The sequence below is a fragment of the Macaca nemestrina genome, chromosome 2 (assembly GCF_043159975.1).
Source record: "Macaca nemestrina isolate mMacNem1 chromosome 2, mMacNem.hap1, whole genome shotgun sequence".
Taxonomy (NCBI): Eukaryota; Metazoa; Chordata; class Mammalia; order Primates; family Cercopithecidae; genus Macaca; species Macaca nemestrina.
In genome coordinates this window covers 160,575,211-160,597,133 of record NC_092126.1, presented here as the reverse complement: position 1 = coordinate 160,597,133, position 21,923 = coordinate 160,575,211, and the positions used below count along the sequence as shown (strand labels likewise).

General features: G+C 37.1%; 1 protein-coding gene across 7 annotated transcripts in view; it reads left to right on the top strand.

Annotated features, from left to right (window-relative positions):
* Positions 1–21,923, top strand: part of LOC105470271 (SEC22 homolog A, vesicle trafficking protein) — a 71,531-nt gene that overhangs the window by 24,296 nt on the left and 25,312 nt on the right. For all 7 annotated transcript variants that reach the window (XM_011722076.2, XM_071092347.1, XM_011722081.3 and 4 more), the window contains exon 6: positions 20,496–20,611. In XM_011722076.2, the coding sequence (XP_011720378.1) occupies positions 20,496–20,611 (116 nt within the window). The remainder of the gene's footprint in view (positions 1–20,495; positions 20,612–21,923) is intronic.

The window sequence follows — 21,923 nt, the reverse complement described above, 5'->3', positions numbered from 1 at the left end:
AGTTGTTTTAAACTTTAGCTCCCACAAATGAATGAGAATATGTAAACTTTTCCTTTCTGTGCCTAGTTTATTTAACTTAATAAAATGTCCTCCAGTTCATCCATGCTGTTGCAAATGACAGGATCTCATTCTTTTTTTGTGGCTGAATAATACTCTGTTGTGTATGTGTGCCACATTTTATGCATTTGTCTGGTGATGGGCACTAAGGTTGCTTCCAAGTCTTACCTGTTGTGAATAGACTGCAGTAAACATGAGAATGCAGATGTCTCTTCGATATGCTGATTTCCTTCCTTTTGGGTATGTACCTCGTAGTGGGATTGCTGGATTATATGATAGTTCTCTTTTTAGTTTTTGAGGAACCTCAAAACTACTACTGTTTTCCATAGTGGTTGTACTGATTTACATCCCCACCAACAGTGTTCCCTTTTTTCCACATCCTCACCAGCATTCATTATTGCCTGTCTTTTGGATAAAAGCCATTTTAACTGGGGTGAAATGATGTCTCGTTGTAGTTTTGTTTTGCATTTCTCTGATGATTGGTGATGTTGAGCACCTTTTCATATACCTGTTTACCATTTGTATGTCTCATTTTAGAAATGTCTGTTCAGCTCTTTTGCCCATTTTTTAATAGGCTTATTAGATTTTTTCATATAGAGTTGTTTGAGCCCATCATATATTCTGGTTATTAATCCCTTGTCAGATGGATATAGGGATTCACATTCCCTTGTCATTTTGCAAATATTTTCTATCATTCTGTGGGTTGTCTCTTCACTTTGTTGTTTCTTTTGCTGTACAGAAGCTTTTTAACTCAATATAATGCAATTTGTCCACTTTTGCCTTGGAGGCCTGTGCTTGTGGAGTATTACTCAAGAGATGTCCTGGAGCGTTTCCCCAATGTTATCTTTAGTAGCTTCATAGTTTGAGGTCTGAGATTTAAGTCTAATACATTTGATTTGATCTTCATATATGACTAGGAAAACATTTAAGGTTTCTTTGTAAACATTTTTCTAGAAATGAAAAATAGGTTATTTGTACTGCTTATTTATAGGCATGTAAAGTGCTTTACATTTTGTCAAAATGGCTACATTTAAGGCCAGAGTGCTTGACTGTCACAGGTGTAAATACTTTAGTGATCATCTGCTCAAACCTTCCATCCCAAAGAAGGAATACTATCTTCAACAACTGTGAAAGGATATAAACTTTTGCTTAAAATGAACACCTCATTGTTTTATAAGGTAGCATATGACATTGTCAGACTGTATTTTTAAAAAAATTATTCCAACCTAAGCCTTTAGGGGAAAAGAAAATCTTCCTTACGTAATTGAGCTAAAGTCGGCTTCCCTATGTCTACCAGTTTGTTTTGTGATCTCTTTCTCCCTTCCTTCAGCAGAACCAGAAAAACAGTTAAGTCAGCAACTGTGTGTCCTTTCCATCCTCTTAGTCTAGTCTACTTCATATAAATATCTCCAGTTCACCAGTGAGAACACATGGACACAGGGAGGGGAACATCACACACAGGGGCCTGTCAAGGGGTCAGGAGTAAGGGGAGGGATAGCATTAGGAGAAATACCTAATGTAGATGATGGGTTGATGGGTGCAGCAAACCACCATGGCACATGTATACCTATGTAACAAACCTGCATGTTCTGCACATGTATTCCAGAACTTAAAGTATAATAAAAAAAGAAATAAAAATGCAAGACAATATCAACTATAGAATACAAGACAAACACATTTATCATTGTGTATTGACAAAGGGTGAAATTTTCAATTAAACTGTAACAAACATGCACCTTTTTGAATCACGAGGTCAGGAGTTCAAGACCAGCCTGGTCAAGATGGTGAAACCCTGTCTACTAAAAATACAAAAATTAGCTGGGCGTGGTGGCAGGTGCCTGTAATCCCAGTTACTTGGGAGACTGAGGCAGAGAATTCCTTGAATCCAGGAGGTGGAGGGTGCAGTGAGCTGAGATCGCACCACTGTACTCCAGCCTGGGTGACAGAGCGAGACTCCATCTCAAAAAAAAAGAAAAAAAAACACCTCCAGTTAACTTAGCCTTTTCCTTTATGGCATTTCAAGTTCTCCCCATCCTAAAAGCTTCCTCTAGACATGCTTTAGTTTGTTAATATTCTTTAAATTTGGACTGAATACAACACTTCACATACAAATGTGGGAGAAGAGGGTAACAAATTTTATAAAAATAATCCAGTCAGTTAGTAAACAAGCAGAAAACAATAACAAGCCCAGTTGGTCAGGGGTGGTAGGGGGAGGGTGGGCCAGTACCCAGATTGTTACAATATGTTACCTAAAATGTCCAATTTCCAGTAAGTTATAAGACATGAAAAGAAACAGGAAAATGTGGCCAAGCATAGTGGCTCACACCTATAATCCCAGCAGTTTGGGAGGCCGAGGTGGGTGGATCACCTGGGGTTGAAAGTTCAAGACCAGCCTGACCAACGTGGAGAAACACGTCTCTACTGAAAAAAAAAAAAAAATTAGCCAGGGATGGTGGTACATGTCTGTAATCCCAGCTACAGGAGAGGCTGAAGCAGGAGAATTGCTTGAACCCAGGAGGCGGAGGTTGCAGTAAGCCGAGATTACACCATTGCACTCTAGCCTGGGCAATGAGTGAAACTCCGTCTCAAAAAAAAAAAAAAAAAAAAAAAAAAAAAAAAAAAAACGGAAACAGGAAAATATGACCCATACACTGTGAGCCGGGGACGGGGACAGAATGTAGGTAACAGAAACTGCCTCTCAGAGCAGTCAGGTGTCAGATTTAACAAAGACTTCAAAGTAGCCATTATAATTGTATTCAAAAACTAAAGGAAACTATTAAAGGAGTAAAGGGGGAGGTATGATAATGTTGCATCAAATAGACAATACCAATAAAGAGAAATTATTTTTTAAAAAGTGGAAATTCTGGAATTAAGTAAAATTATTAAAATGAAAAATTCATTAGAAGGGCTTAACAACAGATTTGAACTGGCAGAAGAGTTAGCAATTTGAAGATAGAGATTATTTAGTCCGAAAAACAGAAAAAAGAATGAAGAAAAATGAACAGAACCTCAGAAAAATAGGGGGCATGCCACCATAGGTGTGACAGGATACTGAAGAAGAAGGGAGAGAAAAAGCAGAAAAAATATTTGAGGAAATAATGGCTGAAAAGTTCCCAGATTTACTGAAGAACATTAATCTGCTCTTCCAGGAAGCTCAGTGAACTCCAAATGGGATACACACAGGAGATCCACAAATAGATGAATCATAGTAAAATGCTGAAATCCAAAGACAAGAAGAAAATCTTGAAATCAGCAAGAGAAGAAGAACTTGTCACTTAATGAGTTTACCTGTATAACAAACCCGCACACATCTATCCCTGAACCTAAAATATAAGTTAAAAGAAAACCAAAACTCATCACTTACAGTGAACCTCAATAAGATTAACAGCTGACTTCTTAGCAGAACCAATAGAGACTAGTAGGCAATGGAATGACATACAAAGTGCTGAAAGAAAAAAATAAAAACTACTAGTAACCAAGAATCTTATATCCAGCAAAGTTATCTTTTAAAATGAAGGCAAAAGAAAGACATTTACAGATAAATGAAAGATAAGATAATTTGTTCCTAGCAGAATCACCTTATAAGAAGTAATAGAGGAAATTCTTGGCTGGGCGTGGTGGCTTATGCCTGTAATCCCAGCACTTTGGGAGGCCGAGGCCGGCAGATCACAAGGTCAGGAGTTTGAGACCAGCCTTGCCAACATGGTGAAACCCCCGTCTATACTAAAAATACAAAAATTAACTGGGCGTGGTGCCATACACCTGTAATCCCAGCTACTCAGGAGGCTGAGGCAGGAGAATTGCTTGAACCTGGGAGGTGGAAGTTGCAGTGAGCTGAGATTGCACCACTGTGCTCCAGCCTGGGCAACAGAGCAAGACTTCATCTCAAAAACATAAAATAATAATAATAATAATGGAAATTCTTTAGGATGAAAACAAGTGACCCTAGAAAATGATTTGAATCCATTTGAAAAAAAGCAAAGAACAAGGGTAAGGATAATTAAGTAATTTAAAAAGACAGTAAAGGCCAGGTGTGGTGGCTCATGCCTGTAATCCTAGTACTTTGGGAGGCCAAAGTGGGAAGATCCCATGAGCCCAGGAGTTTGAGATTGCAGTGAGCTAGGCTGCCCTCCAGCCTGGGCAATAGAGCAAGACTCTGATGCATAAAAATACATTAATACATTTTTCTTCTACTCTCTACTCTTAACTGATTTAAAAAGTGATCATATAAAACAGTGCATATATAATATCATTTAGGCCTATAACATATAGAAATGTAATATATTTTCCAATACAGCAAAAAGGACATGGGCGGTAGTTAAGTTGTACTGGGCTAAAGAGATTACTCCAGATAGTAATTCATATCAACAGGAACTAATGAAGAAAGCCAGAAAGATAAGATAAACATTAACAAGAGCTATAAATATATAATTACTATCCTTTGTTAGCATTTTTAGAAGACATAAAATTCTATAAAGTTATAATTTATAACAATGTATTTTGGAGTTTGTGATGTTTATTGATATGTATAACAGCAATACCACAAAAGAGAGAGAAAGGGAATACAGCTATATAGGAGTAATGTTTCTGTGGCTCATTAGAATTTAGTATAAATTCTTATAGTTAAGATGTACATGGTAAGCTTAGAGCAACCACAAAGCAAATAAAAAGTAGTAAAAAATTATTGAAGTAAAATACCGTACTACTAAATATTCACTTAATGCAAATTAGAAAAAAAAAAAAACAGTGAAGGAAGGATAGAGCCAAAAAAAGCATCAGATGGATAAGACAAAAGGAAAAAAATGGCAGATGTAAATCTGTATCAATAATAATAATATATGTGACTGGATTTTAAAAGTGTTAATATATTAAATAATCCAGTCAAAAGATGGAGATTGTAAGATTGGAGTAAAAATTAAAAAGCAAGATGCAACTATATGCTGTCTTCCTTAGATTCAAATATATAAATAGATTGAAAGTCAAAGGATAAAAAAAATACATAAAGAGCAAAAGAGAGCTGGAGTAGCAATAATAATATTAGACAAAATGGACTTTATGACATTGTTATGAGAGGTAAAGCATGACATTTTATAATGATAAAAGGATGAATCAATTAAGATAGAGCTATAAATGTATATGCATTTAACAACAGAGTCCCAAAGTACATTAAGTAAAACCTGCCAGAAGTGAATACAGAAACAGACAATTGAACAATAATAGTTGAAAACTTAAATACACAACTTTCAATAATGGATAGAACAATTAGGCAGAAAATAAGAAAATACAAAACTTGAACACCTGCACCACCATACACCAATGAGACATAACAGACATCTATTAGGATACTCCATTTAACAACAGAATTTATGTTCTTAAGTGCATGTGAACTATTCTCCAGGATAGACCTTATGCTAAGCTAAACAAAACAAAAAGAAAAACAAAACCTTCATGAATTTAAAAGGATAGAAATAGTACGAAGTATGTTCTCCAGCCACATTAGAATGAAATTAGAAGTGAAAACAGAAATTTGGGAAACTCACAAATACGTGGAAATTAGAAAATACATTCCTAAATAGTGAATAGGTCAGAGAATAAATCAAAAGGGAAATGTGTACTTTGAGATGAATGAAAATGAAGACTCAGCATACCAAAATTTACAGGATGTAGCAAAAGCTATATTTAGAGGAAAATTTATAGCTGTAAATGCGTATGTTTAAAAAAAATAGATTTGAAGACAACTTTCCACTTAAAGATAATGGACAAAGAAAAGCAAATTAAACCTAAAGCAAACAGAAGGAAGGAAATAACGATTAGAAACAAATGAAATAGAGGATAGGAAAACAGTAGAGAAAAATCAACAAAACCAAAAGTTGGTTCTTTGAAAAAACTGGCAAACCCTTAGCTAGATTGACCCAGAAAATAATTACTCAAATTAGAAATGAAGGGGGCAGGCACAGTGGCTCACGCCTGCAACCCCAACGCTTTGGAAGGCTGAGGTAGATGCATCACTTGAGGCCAGGAGTTCAAGACCAGTCTGGCCAACATAGCAAAACCCCATTTCTCCTAAAAATACAAAAAATTAGCTGGGCATGGTGGCACATGCCCATAATCCCAGCTGCTCAGGAGGCTGAGGCATGAGAATTGCTTAAAACCTGGGAGGTGGAGGTTGCAGTGAGCTGAGATCACACTACTGCATTCCACCCTGGGCAATAGAGTGAGACTCTGTCTAAAAGAAAACAGAAATGAAAAGGAGGGCATTTCTCCTGACCTTCTAGAAATAAAAAGGATTGTAAAGAAATACTGTAAACAAGTGTATCCCATTAAATTCAATAACTTTGATGAAATGGACAAATTCCTAGAAAAACACAAACTACTGGTAATGATGCAAGAAGATAATCTGAATAGATCTATAAAAGCAAAAAGATTCAATTAGTAATAAAAACTACCCACAAAGAAGACTCCAGACCCAGATACATTTACTGGTAATTTTTACCAAACAGTTAATGAAAAGTTAATAAACAATTATTTACAAATAGTTCCAGAAAAATAGTAAAGGGCCAGGTGCTGTGGCTCACACCTGTAATCCTACCACTTTGGGAGGCCAAGGCAGGCAGATGGCTTGAGCTCAGGAGTTCAAGACCAGCATGCGCAATGTGGTGCAACACTGTCTCTACAAAAAATACTTCCGTATTCTGTGACGCCAGTATCACCCTAATACCAAAACCAGGCAAAGTCATCACAAAGAAAGTAAAATGCAGACCAACATATCTTACGAATATAAACACAAAAGTCCTCAACAAAATACAAGCAAACCCCATCCAGCAATGTATTTTAAAAATGAGAACAGGCACTGTGGTTCATGCCTATAATCCCAGCACTTTGGGAGACTGAGGCAGGAGGATCACTTGTGCCCAGGAGTTTGAGACCAGCCTGGATAACATAGGCAGACCCCATCTCTACAAAAAAGTTTTGAAAATTAGCCTGATGGTATGCATGTGTAGTCCCAGCAACTCAGGAGGCTGAGGTGAGAGAATCACTTGAGCCCAGGAGTTTGAGGCTACAGTGAGTGATGATGACACCACTGCACTCCAGCCTGGGTGACAGAGCAAGACCCTGTCTCTAAAAGAAAAAATTATAGTTATGTGCTACATAACAACATTTTGTTAATGATAGACTGAATATATGGTGGTGATTTCAAAAAATTATAATAGCATATTTTTACTGCACCTTTTCTATGTTGAGATACACAAATACCATTGTATTACAGTAGTCTACAGTAGTCACTACAATAACATGCTGCACAGGTTTGTAACCCAGGAGCAGTAGGCTCTACCATATAGCCTCGGTATGTATTAGGGTGTACTATCTAGGTTTGTGTAAGTACATTCTATGATGTTTGCACAGCAATATCACATAATGACACATTGTTCTGAATGTATCCCCATTGTTTAAGGATGCATGACTGTACACCCTGACCAAGTGGGATTTATCCCAGGTGTGCAAGTTTGCTTTAACATCTAAAAATCAGTTAATGTAGTATATTGATAAGAAATTAAAAAAAACACGTGATTATCTCAATACATACAGAGAAAGCATTTGACAAAATTCAACAGCCTTTCATGGCAAAAAAAAAAAAAAAAGAATAGAAGGGAACTTCCTCAACTTGATAAAGGTCACTTATGGAAAACCCACAACTAACATTATACTTGATGGTGAAAGACAGGATGCTTTTTCCTAAGATCCAGGGAGAAGACAAAGATGTCTGCTTACACTACTTCTACTCAACATTATACTGGAAGTTCAAGCCACAGCTGGCCATTGGACAAGGACAATAAATGAAAAGGCATGTAGATTGCAAAGGAAGAAATAAAATAATTCTATTCACATATGACATAATCTTTCATATAGAACATTCTAAGGAATCCACTGAAAAACTATGAGAACTAATAAATGAGTTCAGTGAGGTTGTGGGATACAAGATTAATATAAAAAACAATGGTATTCTATATACTAGCAATGAACAATCTGAAAATGAAATTAAGAAAATCCTATATACTGAAAACTATAAAACATCATTGAAAGAAATTAAACAAGACCTAAATTAATGACAAGTAGTCTCATGTTCATGGATTGAAAAACAGTATTGTTTAAACGGTTGTACTTCCCAAATTGATAGAGAGATTCAGCACATTGTCTATAAAAATCCCAGCTTTTTTTTGTAGAAATTGACAAGATGATCCTAGAATTCATATGGAAATGCAAAGGATGGAGCATAGCCAAAATAATCTTGGAAAATCTTGGAAAAGTACAAAGTTGGAGGACTCACACTTTCAAACATACTACCAACCTGCAATTGTCATGACTGTGGTTCTAGTTTAAGGATAGATACATAGATCAATGGAGTAGAATTGAGAGTACAGAAGTAAACACATTATGGTTATTTAATTTTCGACAGTGATGCCAAGACAATGGTGAAATAATAGTCTTTTAGACAAATGGTGCTAGGACAATTAGGTAGCCACATGCAAAAGAATGAAGTTGGACCCCTACCTAAAAAAAAATATAGATTAATTAAAATGTATCCTTAAAATTAACAACAAAACTATACAACTCTTAGGAGAAAACATACATATAAATCTTTGTATAGTCTTGTATTAGGTTTTTAAGACTTGACACCAAAATCACAATGAAAAAAGAAAAAATACACCAGGCACAGTGGCTCGCACTTGTAATCCCAGCACTTTGGGAGGCCAACACGGGCAGATCACTTGGGCCCATGAGTTCAAGACCAGCATGGGCAACATGTTGAAACCTCGTCTCTACAAAAAATACAAAAATTATCCAGGCATAGTGGTGCACGCCTGTAGTCCCAGCTACTTAGGAGGCTGAGGTCGGAGGACGGCTTGAGGCTAGGAGGTGGAAGTTGCAGTGAGCTAAGATCGCACCAATGCAGTCCAGCCTGGGCAACAGCCAGACCTTGTCTCAAAAAACAAAAGAAAAAAATGGGCAAGGTGGACATCATCAAAACTAAAAACTTTTTTGGAGATAAGTTCTTACAATGTTGCCCAGGCTGGTCTCATGCTTGTGGGCTCAAAACAGTCCTCCCACCTCAGCCTCTAGAGTAGTCTGGATTACAGGTGTGTACTACTTCACCCAATTCAAAATTGAAAACGTTGTTCTTCAAATAACACTATTAAGAAAGTGAAAAGGCAACCCACAGAATGGGAGAAAATACTTGTAAATCATATGTCTGATGAGGAACTAGTATCTAAAATATGTAAGTACCTCTTACAACTAAACAATAAAAAGACATAGTCCAGTTTAAAAATGGAGAAAGGGGCCAGGCACGGTGGCTCAAGCCTGTAATCCCAGCACTTTGGGAGGCCGAGATGGGCGGATCACAAGGTCAGGAGATCGAGACCATCCTGGCTAACATAGTGAAATCCCGTCTCTACTAAAAATACAAAAAATTAGCCGGGCGTGGTGGCGGGCGCCTGTAGTCCCAGCTACTCGGGAGGCTGAGGCAGGAGAATGGCATAAACCCAGGAAGTGGAGCTTGCAGTGAGCTGAGATCCGGCCACTGCACTCCAGCCTGGGCGACAGAGCGAGACTCCGTCTCAAAAAAAAAAAAAAAAAAAAAAAAAAAAAAAATGGAGAAAGGATTGAACTAGGCATTTTTGTAAAGAATTTGTACAACTGGACAATTAACACATGAAATTGTTACATCATAGTCATTAGGGAAATACAAAGCAAAGTTACAAGGAGATGCCACTTCATACCTATTAGGATAGCTAAAATTAAAAAGATAGACAGTAACAAGCGTGGATGAGGATATAGAGAAATTGGAACCCCTATACTTTGCCAGTGGGGTTGTAAAATTATGCAATCACTTTGGAAAACAGTTTGGAAGTTCCTCAAAAAGTTAAAAAGAGTTACCGTATAGTCCAGCAATTCTACTCTTAGTTATACCCCAGAGAAATGCAAACATATGTCCTCACAAAAATGTGTGTATGAATATAGTATTATGCAAAATAATTCATGAATAGCAGCATTATTCAAAGCCAAAAAGTGTGGACACCCAACTGTCCATCAACTGATGAGTGGATAAATAAAATGTTATATATCCATATAGTGTATTATTATTCAGCCATAAAAGGGAATAAAGTACTGATATATATAAAACAACATCTATGAATCTTAAAAACATTATGCTAAATGAAAGAAGTCAATCATACAAAGGTCACATATTAATCATTCTCTTTATATGAAATGTCCAGAATAGGCAAATCCGGAGAGACAGGAGCTAGAGGAATGGAGGGAAATAGGCAGTGACTACTACTAATAGGTACAAGGCTTCTTTTGGGGGTGATGAAAATATGGAATTAGGTATTTACAATTGTTGTACAACTCTGTGAGTATACGAAAAACTCCTGAATTGTGTATTTTAAAAGTATGAATTTTATTGAATATGGATTATATTTCAATTTTTAAAATCACTAATAAATTCAATTATTACTTTGAAGACTTCCAGTTCTAGTAGTGATGGAGTAGGTAATTCAGATCACCAGTCCCACTGAGTACATGTAGAAAAGCTCAATGAAATGTATATATTCCATAGAATATATGTGTCTCATCTAATATAGAATTTAATCCTATATAATCTTCCTGATATCTCTGGAGATCCAACAAGATTTCTAAGAATTAGTGGGATACAGAGGAGGATGGAGGCCCAGGGAGATGAGCTCAGTGTTCAGAGCTACTTTTTCCTTTGGTGCTTTTACCCATTTTGGAGAGAGCAGTTGACAGATTACAGAACAGGGTCTGCCAAGATGGTGAACCTTATGAGCATCTCTCCAGCTTTGGTTTATGACCTCAGATTTTTTGCACCCTAGGAATATGGGTGAGCTTAGTTTTGAATCATACTGTTCTCTAAAATTGGAGTGAGGTGATTCCACTGTGCTAATTCTCCAAAGGTCCTGGCAGAAGCAATCAAATATCTTCCTTGGAAGAAGATAGTGTCATAAGCTTCAAATTATGTCTACAACAAGATTTTGAAAATAAAATGTTTAGCGAACAATCATAGATAATTAAGCACCTTAAGAGACTACACTACATGAGCAAAGATCATCAGAAACGCGCGCGCGCGCACATGCACACACACACACACACACGCACGCACGATCTGATAGAAACAATGGAAGCCAGAAGACAGCTTAATGATAACTTTGAAAGGATAAAAGAAAATAACTGCAAATGTAGAATTCTGTGCTTTACAAAAATATCCTCAAAGAATGCAGTGGCAAGAATAGATATCCGTGTATTTTTCCTGATCCTGATATTAGCAGCGAAAACATTCAGTCTCTAGGTTTTGCTGGTCATATGGCCTCTGCTGGTATAACACATGAAAGTAGCCATAGGTGTTACATAAAAGAATGAGTGAGGCTGTGAGGCAATAAAACTTTATTTACAAAAATAGGTGGTGAGCTAAATTTAGTCTGTGGGTCATAGTTTGCCAACCTGTGCTGTCTGCTAATCTCTGGCACAGAGTTGACATAACCTTGTGACAGTATGGTAAATATACTGATATCTTTATCAGATAAAAGTACAATGCTTCTGATTTTTCTCTGTTTATCAGGATAGAGAAAAATGTGTTACCAAATGAGTACCTACAGATCAGAGAATGAATTGTTTTGTTCTATAAGAAGACTGCATTTGGAAAAGCACATGCAGTTGAAACCTACAATAGTCTACTGTCATCCTCCAAGACACATCCATTTGGGAGACATACTGGAGAGTTAAATGGGAATATAATAGGAATTGCTACCTATATGTCTTTTAAGCCTTGGATGGTGGCACTGATCGCTGTAATTACCTTGATGATATTTGGGTTGGGGGAGCTCCAAAACTTCCATTGGCTCTTCCTTCTCTAACTCCATGGGTCTGAGAGTCAGTATTGCAAAAGATATCTGTTCATTAATATACACTAAGGATTCAGGAATATAACCTAAATTAGGGGTGGGGGTCCAACCTGACTCACCAGGATGTGGACTCTATTAGAAACTCCATGTATCACCTGACTTCCATAAGTCCCCACCCTGACCTGCAGTAACATCCTGGATCACCAAACGTTAGACACTTGGAAAATGGGGAGAGTCTGGTATTTGTTACTGTTTTAAGGAAGAGGGGCCAGGTGCAGCGGTTCATGCCTGTAATCCCAGCACTTGAGGAGGTCAGGGTGGGAGGATGGCTTGAGCTTAAGAGTTTGAGACCAGCCTGGATAACAAAGCAAGACCCTGTTTCTACAAAAAATTAAAAGATTAGCTAGGCGTGGTGGCACGTGACTGTAGTCCCAGCTACTAGAAAGGCTGAGGCAAGAGGATTGCTTGAGCCTGAGAGGTTGAGGCTGCAGTGAGCCTTGATCAAGCCACTATACTCCAGCCTGGGTGACAGAGTGAGACCTTGTCTCAAAAAAAAAAGTTTTGAAAGCAACTCACAAGTAGAACTTAACTTTAGTTTTATTTTTGAGATGGGAGTCTTGCTCTGTCGCCCAGCAGGCTTGAGTGCAGTGGCGCAATCTCGGCCCGCTGCAACCTCCACCTCCCAGGTTCAAGCAATTCTTCTGCCTCAGCCTCCCGAGTAGCTGGGATTACAGGAGCATGCCACCATGCCTGGCTAATTTTTGTATTTTTAGTAGAGACAGGGTTTCACCATGTTGGCCACATCTGGTCTCTAACTCCCGACCTCATGATCTGCCAACCTTGGCCTCCCAAAGTGCTAGGATTGCAGGCGTTCACCACCGCGCCCAGCCTAGAACTTTTTTTAATATAACTTTAAATATACTTTTAATTCAGACCAAGCCTACATAATATTTTTTATAGTCCCCAAGTTAAAATATATGTTTATGTTTTGGAACTTCTAAATAAAACTATTCAGTTTATTTTAGAATCTGGTTAATAGTTACTTGATAAACATCATTTTTCAGGCTTTTCCTCCCTCTGTTACAGTACCTTACTCTCAATATCTTTTTTGTATTTCTTAACTTTTTTCTCTTTCCGGTCTTTTGATCCTCTCCCCACAGTCTGGCATGAGTGTTTTTATCTTGCCATACTTATCATGTTCTGAAGTCTACAGATGTTGTTCATGGTTTTAAAATGTGAAATGAAGGGTACTGTGTTCTGCTTTTACTTCTTTTAAAACTGCTTATTATGGAAAATTTCAAAGTAAACAGAATAGTATAAATAAACAGAATGGTATGATTAACTCTCATGTACCCAACTATACCAACTATATCAACATTTTGCCATTCTTTTTTCATCTGTACTTCTACCTGCTCCCCACTCATCCACTCAGTAATTTATTTCTACATTTTTTTCTTAAGGGAGATTTACATATATTAAAATGCACAAATCTTTGCTATGTCCACCCCGTTTTAAAGTATATGTTTCATTATTACTCAGGTATGGTGAGGAAGAGATGACTATCATAAAAAAAGATAGTTTGTTATACTCACTGATCCCTAGAGAAGGGAGCACACAAGGATGTACTGATGTGGGTCAGGAGGAAAATGTGGGCAAGAACTTTTATTGTGGCTTTGGTGGTAAGGAATGGGTGAGGCAGGGTAAGGAGGTTTTAAGATTGGCTAGTTTGAATAATTTCAATGGACTCTGGGGCATAGGTTCTATCTCTAATTGTCTGATACCTGGCCCTGGGATGATTGGGATAGGGAAATAGCCCTGGGTGTGATGAGAGCCTTGTAGAAGAGTTGGTTGGTAGCGTGAGTCTGGATTGATTGGAATGCATATGAAAGGTGGACTCAGGCGAGTTGTTTGCCATCCCTAGGAATTAGCTATCCCTGGGAGAGGCAGTTCTTCCAGGGCTAGCAAGGCCCGAGAGGTCAAAGCATCAAAAATACAGAATAAAAAGACATGATTAATAAACGCCCTTATCACAATATAGGACATTTCCATCTCCCCCATAAAGTTTCTTTGTGTCCCTTTTCAGTCAATTTCCACCATCCTCTAGACAACCACTGTTTTTATTTTTTTCCACTGGAACTTTATTTTGTTCTAGAACTTTATATAAAAAAAGACTACATTATATGACCATTGTGTTCAGCTTCTTTTGCACAGCAAAATGTTATACATACATGTTGCCTGTCTCAGTAATTTGTTCCTTTTTATTCCTGGGCAGTATTCCATTGTATGAATGTACCACAATTTGTTTGTTTATTCTCTTGCTGATGGACATAAACTTCAGTTTTTATTATTGTACATAAAGCTACTATGAACATTCATCCTTTTGTTGACATGTATTTTCATTTCCCTTGAGTAAATATTAGGAGTGGAATTGATAGGTCAAAAGGTTGCCTGTTTAACTCTAAGAAACTGCCAGTTTTCTGAAGTAGTTGTACCATTTTATTCCCAAAAAGCAATTTATAAGCATTTTGATTACTCCACATCTTCACCAATATTTAGTGTTGTTAGTCTTTTTACTTTTATGTTGTGCTTTAAAAAAGAAAACTTCATAAAACCCTAAATTTAGGGTTTAAACTGATAGAAACACTTCTGTCAGTTTCTCTGACACTTGTATATTTTTAATCTCTTTTATCATTTTCTAGATAATTTGTCAGTTGCCTGAAAATGCTGCTCTGTTTTGGCTAGTGCCCACAAGCCAAATAGATTTACTAATCTCTCTTTCTTACACACACATACACCCCCCCACCCCTCATAATCCAACAGGTATTTATCATTTTTTTCTCTAAAGTATTATGCTAAATTTTGTGGAGGCACTTTTTAGAAATATAGTAAACACATTAACCGTACTCAGAATGGGAAAGGGAAATACAATCCAATAAGTAAAACACATAGTAGAATGTGATACATGCTCCAAAAGAGGTAAGAAGGAAGACACTTTCAGATCTTGGAGCCTTGAAGGATATGCATGATTTTTATAGATGGTGATGATAAAGAAGGGCTTCACTGATGAAAAGAATAGTGTGTTTTTGTGCCAGACTGTTAGTCTCATTCGGTCATACTTCAGTAATAAATTAGGCTCATTTAGATGGAACTGACCTGAAATTTCTCTCTTATCTTCCACAGACTGTTTCCCTAGGCATTTTGGGCATCTTTGAGATTTCTAAAGGTACTGTCTCTTTGAATCCTCATAGGACTATTCTGGGACTTTGCTTCATCAATTATTTTTCCTTTTTCTTGATTCTTCTATTTCATCTTCACTAAATTCTTTCATTCCACCTATGTATGTGTTCAAGTCTGCCTCCCTCCCTCTGACATTGTAGGAGAAAAAAGAATTATTTTCTCAATCCTGTTATCTCTGTTAAGCTTTCATCCTGTTTTTCTCTCCTTTAACTTCAGTAGTATTCACTTAATGCTTCCACCTCTTAACATCACCAGTTGTTCAATCTCTTGCAATCTGAATTTGGTAAGGAAAATGTGGTTCATGTATACAGTGGAGTACTATTCAGCCGTAAAAATGATGAGATCCAGTCATTTGCAACAGCATAGAGGGAACTGGAGATCTTTAAGTGAAATAAGCCAGGCACAGAAAGACAAACATTGCATGTTGTCACTTATTTGTGAGCTCTAAAAAGCCCGCAACCACTTTTCTGATTTTTTTTTTTTTTTTAAAGGAGAATTAACTAGCATCTCCTGGTCAGTAAGTCTAATACTTTTTACCTTAAGGTCAGATTTTTGTGGCCTATCTATAGCCACTGTTAGCCATGTGTTTCTTCTTGATGGTCTCTCCTTCCTAGGTTTCTCTTGATTCTCCTGCATCTGCCTTGCCTGACTCTTCTTCCATCCCTTCTGACAGTGTTTACCAAGGATTTCCCTTGGCCTGCTTCTTTCCTTGATCCTCATTTAAACCTTTCCCTTCAGCTGCACACCTCTTCTGCTTTTCCAACTCTACTGCTATTCCATTCTTCAGTTGCTTGTTAAACATGGCCCACCATCACCTCAAATATGATGTTTAAAATGTCCCCATTTTTTATCGAACTTAAGTTTCTTCCTGTGGATCTGTTGCTAAGTACCCTCATCTTTCCGATCACCTAGAGGTAAAACCTCAACATTTCTTTGAATTTTTTCCCCTTCTGTTTGCCACATCTAATTAGTTGCCAAGTCTAATAATTTTAACCTCCATGACATCTCATTTCTTTATTTTTCCCCATTTCTTTTTTTTATTATTTAATTTTAGCTTTATTATTTAATGAACTCCCAAGCACTCAGATTCCCATTTCTACTGTGACTATTCTGATTCAGGCCCTGATTTCAGTCAGTCTTTTGCAGTGACTCTCCCACAAACTTCCTAATGTAGAATTGTAGAAAGAGCATGGGCTCTGCAGTCAGATAGACCTAAGTGCTAATTGTGAAGATGGTCCTTCTGGCTGTCTGACTTATAGAAACTTATTTAATCTTACTTTACAGATGAGAAAGTTTAGGCACAGAAAAATTAGTCATTCCAGTTCAGTCACAGAGAAGTTAGTCATTTCTACCTCATCAATGAAGTATGCAGTTCTGAAGGGTAAATGGGACAATGTGTGGTTAGTGAGAAGGTACTCAGAAAAATATTATTTCTCCCTCCCTTACTTTTGATCTCTTTACAACCCATTAATAGATTAATATTCTTTAAGTATAACCTTCATCATATGAGACTCTTGTTCTTCAGTGGTTCCGCATTGTCTAATTTTCCATAATTCTTAGCCTAGAATTGTATACTATCTATCAATTTGTGTCCACCTCCCTTTCTGACCTTATTTCTCCCCACTTTTCACAAACATCGCTTTGAACCAAACCAAACCACTAGCAATGCCCTATAGCAGAATGGCTGAGAACATGAATTCCAGAAGCATCTAAATCCAGTTCATGTACTTACTTTGTGCCCTTGAGCAAATTATTTAATGTCCCTAAACGTTTCCTATTCTGGGGAAGGGGAGCAGGATAATTATAGTGCCTACTGCATTGGGTTGTTGGAAGGATAAAGTGAGACCAAGTATATAGTGTTGAGAGCAGTCACTGTTGGTAGTAGTAGTAGTAGTAGTTGATGCTTTTGTTATTTGTTTCTCCCATTTCCATCTCCATCACATTCACGTTCTTTTCTCTGCATGGAATGCATTTCTTCTCCTTTGTACCTGACTACATTTTATCTATCTTCAAAGATCTTTCGTGGTTCTAGTCACCACCCTCCCCTTTATCTTTCAACTTCATCATTCCTTGCCTCTTTTAGCTTAGAATGCTTATTACCTTCATATACTTATCTGTTTTATCTCTTTTATAAAAGACTAGAAGTGCCTTGAGGATGGAACATGTAATTCAATTTTTGTATCTTCTAAAGCATAGCATCTTACACAGAACCAGGCCAGAAAGTATTTACCGAATAAATATATTAATTTACTGAAACCAATAGCCCTTTGTTTCCAAGGGATTTATTCTTACTTCTTTAGGAACTTTTGCAGAGTCTCCATAAACCATTGGTACATTTTCAGAAACATTGAATTTTGTTATCAACATGCCATCCTTGGGTTCAAGAAGACTAAAGAAAAGACATTGTAGCAGAAGGCAATAATAACAAAAGCAAAACAAAACAAAAACTGACCAGGTGACACTGCTTTGGATTCAGCAAAATTATTGTTTTTCTACACTGGCTCTCATTTGTTACTGTTACAAATACTGTACACCAAATATTATAGTACCTAGAATAGTGCCAAATTAAGCATCTCTGGATAATAGTGGATCTAAAATCTGTTTTACTGAAGTAAAAAAAAATAGCATAAATAGCTAATACATTAAAATGTGGTTAATATCTAGTTCAGTTTGTTAAAATGAGAAATTATTCTTAAGGAGTGTCACCTTCTTATATTGTGGGCAGATGAAGTATTCTCTTGATAACTTCTCAAGGTACAAGCCACAGAACCTGGGAAGTGGGTGGGGGTGGAAGTGGGGGAATCTCTAGAATTTCTTCCCCACAGTGATTTGGCACAACGCCAGCCTGTCCTTCATCAAAGGTGTACTGTGTTCTTGTTAAAGGAGGCTTATGCTTTTTAAAGGCTTTTATGCCTTTAAATATTTTTGGTCATTTTGAAATAATTTATAAGTGGTATACTATCATTATAAAAAGTGTTCTGAGGCTAAGAGGCAAATGTTAGAAATTTAAGAAATATTTAATTTACATATATGTATTTTTTATTTCTTAAATAGGTATTCATCAATACACTAAAATGGTAATATTTTTCCATTGAATAATGGCTACACCTTACTTGACTTAAAAAGCTAAGGTTTTTTTAGTTATAATACAGAATATTATTTGAGGTTTTTGGTAAGGTAAACTTGTTTTATATACTTTGGGGTGTGATTTATGTAACCTATTCAGTTGCCAGGTGGTTTTATTCTTGAGACCTATATTAAGAATTTCCTTTTTTAGTACAGGCCAGTTCTCCCTTACTCACTACTGAAAAGGGGTGGGGAGGGAGGCTGCAAAACATAATTAATGTATAGACCAATTAGATAGATTTTTAAATTGTGAAATTTTTTTTTTCTTTACTGATATAACACTTGGAAGCAATGTTGAATAGAGACATTTAATTTTCTATTGTCATAGTAAAATCTCAAGGAAATTGAGAGCAGGCAGCTTGGGCACCAAAGAAGTTTAAGAAAATGTTATTTAAGCACTTTCTGCTGAACTAGGGGAATAAATACTTTTTTGTGATATGTGGATTCTTGTGTTTTTGTAACCGTTTAGGGAAGATGTTCTGCTGTAATGGCTGAATATAAGTTGCAGAGATTTAAGCCCGCCCTTATATTAATATTCCACCTCATTAACTTAATTGTTAGGGCGTTTACACTTCAGTGATTTAAATAAAATACTCTAAATGTGATTCTTTTGTCTTCTCTTTCCCTCTGTCTCCTGTTTGAGGTCTAGATGATTATGTATTTAGTTTTGTGTTTTCATGTAGACCCTGTTGTTAATTCTATTAAGCGTAAGATGATGATGAAGGGAAGCTATTGTATAACTCTTATGCTGCTAAAGCCCTGGAAGATAAGGGAATGTATTTGTGAAAATAAAATGGTCACTTCTTCAGCTGGTGTTTTATCATTTTTACCTTCCAGTGTTATTCAGAGGACCAGGAACTTTATAGCTATAAGACTATTCTGTTTTGGAGTTCAGATTGCTGATTATATATGAGCTTTCACACATATCCAGTGATATAACCCTAGAACCCAGATAAGGGAAAGTTTTGTTTAAAAGTAAGCTATGTTTGTACTTAAAAATGTTTCCTAAGCATTTTCAGCAAAAGTAGGATTATTCGATGAATTTCCAAGCAAAGTCACCTTTACAAATACTTGCACCTACTTGCAAATAGTAGACATATTTATGCAGTAAGTTTTTTCTAAATGATTTGCTGCCAGTTGTGAGCATTCCTTAGCACTGTCTATCCCAAATGCAAGTTACATGTCTTTGTTAAAAATGTAGAGAAAGGCCAGATGCAATGTCTCATGCCTGTAATACCAGCACTTTGGGAGGCCAAGGCCAGAGGATCACTTGAGGCTGGGAGTTGAAGACCAGCCTGGACAACATAGTGAGGCCCTGTCTCTACAAAAAGAAAGACACATGCACACATATGTTTATTGCGGCACTATTCACAGTAGCAAAGACTTGGAATCAACCCAAATGTCCATCAGTGACAGACTGGATTAAGAAAATGTGGCACATATACACCATGGAATACTATGCAGTCATAAAAAAGGATGAGTTTGTGTCCTTTGTAGGGACATGGATGCAGCTGGAAACCATCATTCTCAGCAAACTATCACAAGAACAGAAAACCAAATACCGCATGTTCTCACTCATAGGTGGAAATTGAACAATGAGATCACTTGGACACAGGAAGGGGAACATCACACACCGGGTCCTATTGTGGGGAGGGGAGGGGGGGGAGGGATAGCATTAGGAGATATACCTAATGTAAATGACGAGTTAATGGGTGCAGCACACCAACATGGCACATGTATACATATGTAACAAACCTGCACGTTGTGCACATGTAACCTAGAACTTAAAGTATAATAATAAAAAAGAAAGAAAAAATTAGCCAGGCACAGTGGCACATGCCTGTAATCGTAGAGAGTCGGGAATCTGAGGCACGAGGGTCACTTGAGCCCTGGAGTTTGAGGCTTGTAAGGGGCTGTGATCGTGACCCTGTCTCAAAAAAAAAAAAAAGAGAAAAGTTAATTTTTCAGGGAAATGAAGCTTTTATGTTGTCAAGCATTTTTCATTTTATAACAGTATTTAATTGTGAATATATGTTGTTAAATAATTCTATGAAGTATCTGTTTGACCCATTTAAGTTGAGCAGTGAATTTCTGTTTTACCTAAGTTCATTTGTGAGGTATTGGTGTTCATTTCTAACTATTTATTTTATTTTCCAGCTCACCAGCGACTGGAACCAGCAACTCTGTCAGGGATTGTAGGATTTATCCTTAGTCTTTTATGTGGAGCTCTGAATTTAATTCGAGGCTTTCATGCTATAGAAAGTCTCCTGCAGGTACTGTGCTATTTTTGCAATTTCAGGTGACTGTGCCTGTTCATTCTACTTGTTACATAATTGATTTGAATTGGATTGGGTATTAGTATAATTTACAGTGCAAGCTCAAAATCTGTGTTTTTTTTTTTTTTATAGCTGCTTTAGCCTCCTTTCTTCTAAAAGCACTGGTTGGCTTCTTTGATTCCATCATCACATGTTTATTTATCATCTGCTCTTTAGGAGGCACTATAGGCACTCTGGGGACCCCAAGATGTGTGTGACATAGGCCTTGCAGTCTCATAACTGAAAGTTGAACTGGGAAGGCAAGGAAGTAATTGCCAAATACACAGAGTTGGGAAGGGGGAGAGGTCAGTATAATCAGGATTGGAGAAGGAAGGTTTTGTGGAGGAGAGTTGAGCGGGCCCTGGAAAGATCTGACCAGACAGACAGCAGTGGAAGAATGAAGAGGGCACACATGGGCTGTGTTTGTACCACTTCTGCGTATTCCCTACTTAGTTCATCTGCTCCTTTTTCTTTTTTTTGTTAGTGGCTTCTTAAAACTTGAGCTTCCTGGAAAACCACAAATTTATTCAGATATTTCTAGCTATTTCATTTTCAAGTGGAGTTCTTTTCAGAAACTATAGCTATCAGAATATACTAATTTTTTCTCTTACACTTTTTGTAAACTTTTTGAAATTTTCTTCAAGGTTAGCACATTTGAGACTGCACAGCTTTCCTTTCCTGTATTTCTATTCACTTTCTCTGAAGAACTCTTGACACTCCCACATTATAAATCAGTCCTCTTTCGTTGGTCAGCATTAAGTACAGAATACCATTTGTAAAAATCCACTCAGCATACTTTATATTCTGTTTTTAAATTGCTGTTACTTTGGGGAACCCTCGGAGGGTATCTTTCTGCATCTATTTAGCCATGTAAAGCCAACAGCAGATGACATCACAGGTTCCAGCAGCAGAGCTGTTCCTAAAGGATATGTTATGACTTCCTAATTCCTCTTCCAAACACCCTTTGCCTGCAGGTTAAAGCTCCTCTCCCCTTTTAGGCACAGGACAGCCAGCTGCCTTCCCTTGGCCTATTTCTTATCCACATGCCAGGTCAGATTTATTCCAGCAGAAGGAGTTCGGTTTTCAGCTGTTTAGATTACCTAACAAAAAGAAGAAAGAAAGGCAATTTGGAGATTGCTGATAGAAAAAGCTTATAAATAAGATACTCTTTTTTTTTTCTTTTTTCTTTTTTTTTGTACTCAACATAGTAGAAATAACGGTAGTATAGGGGTGTGAAGAGTTGTTGGTGAAGCAGGCTTGGGCTTGGGTA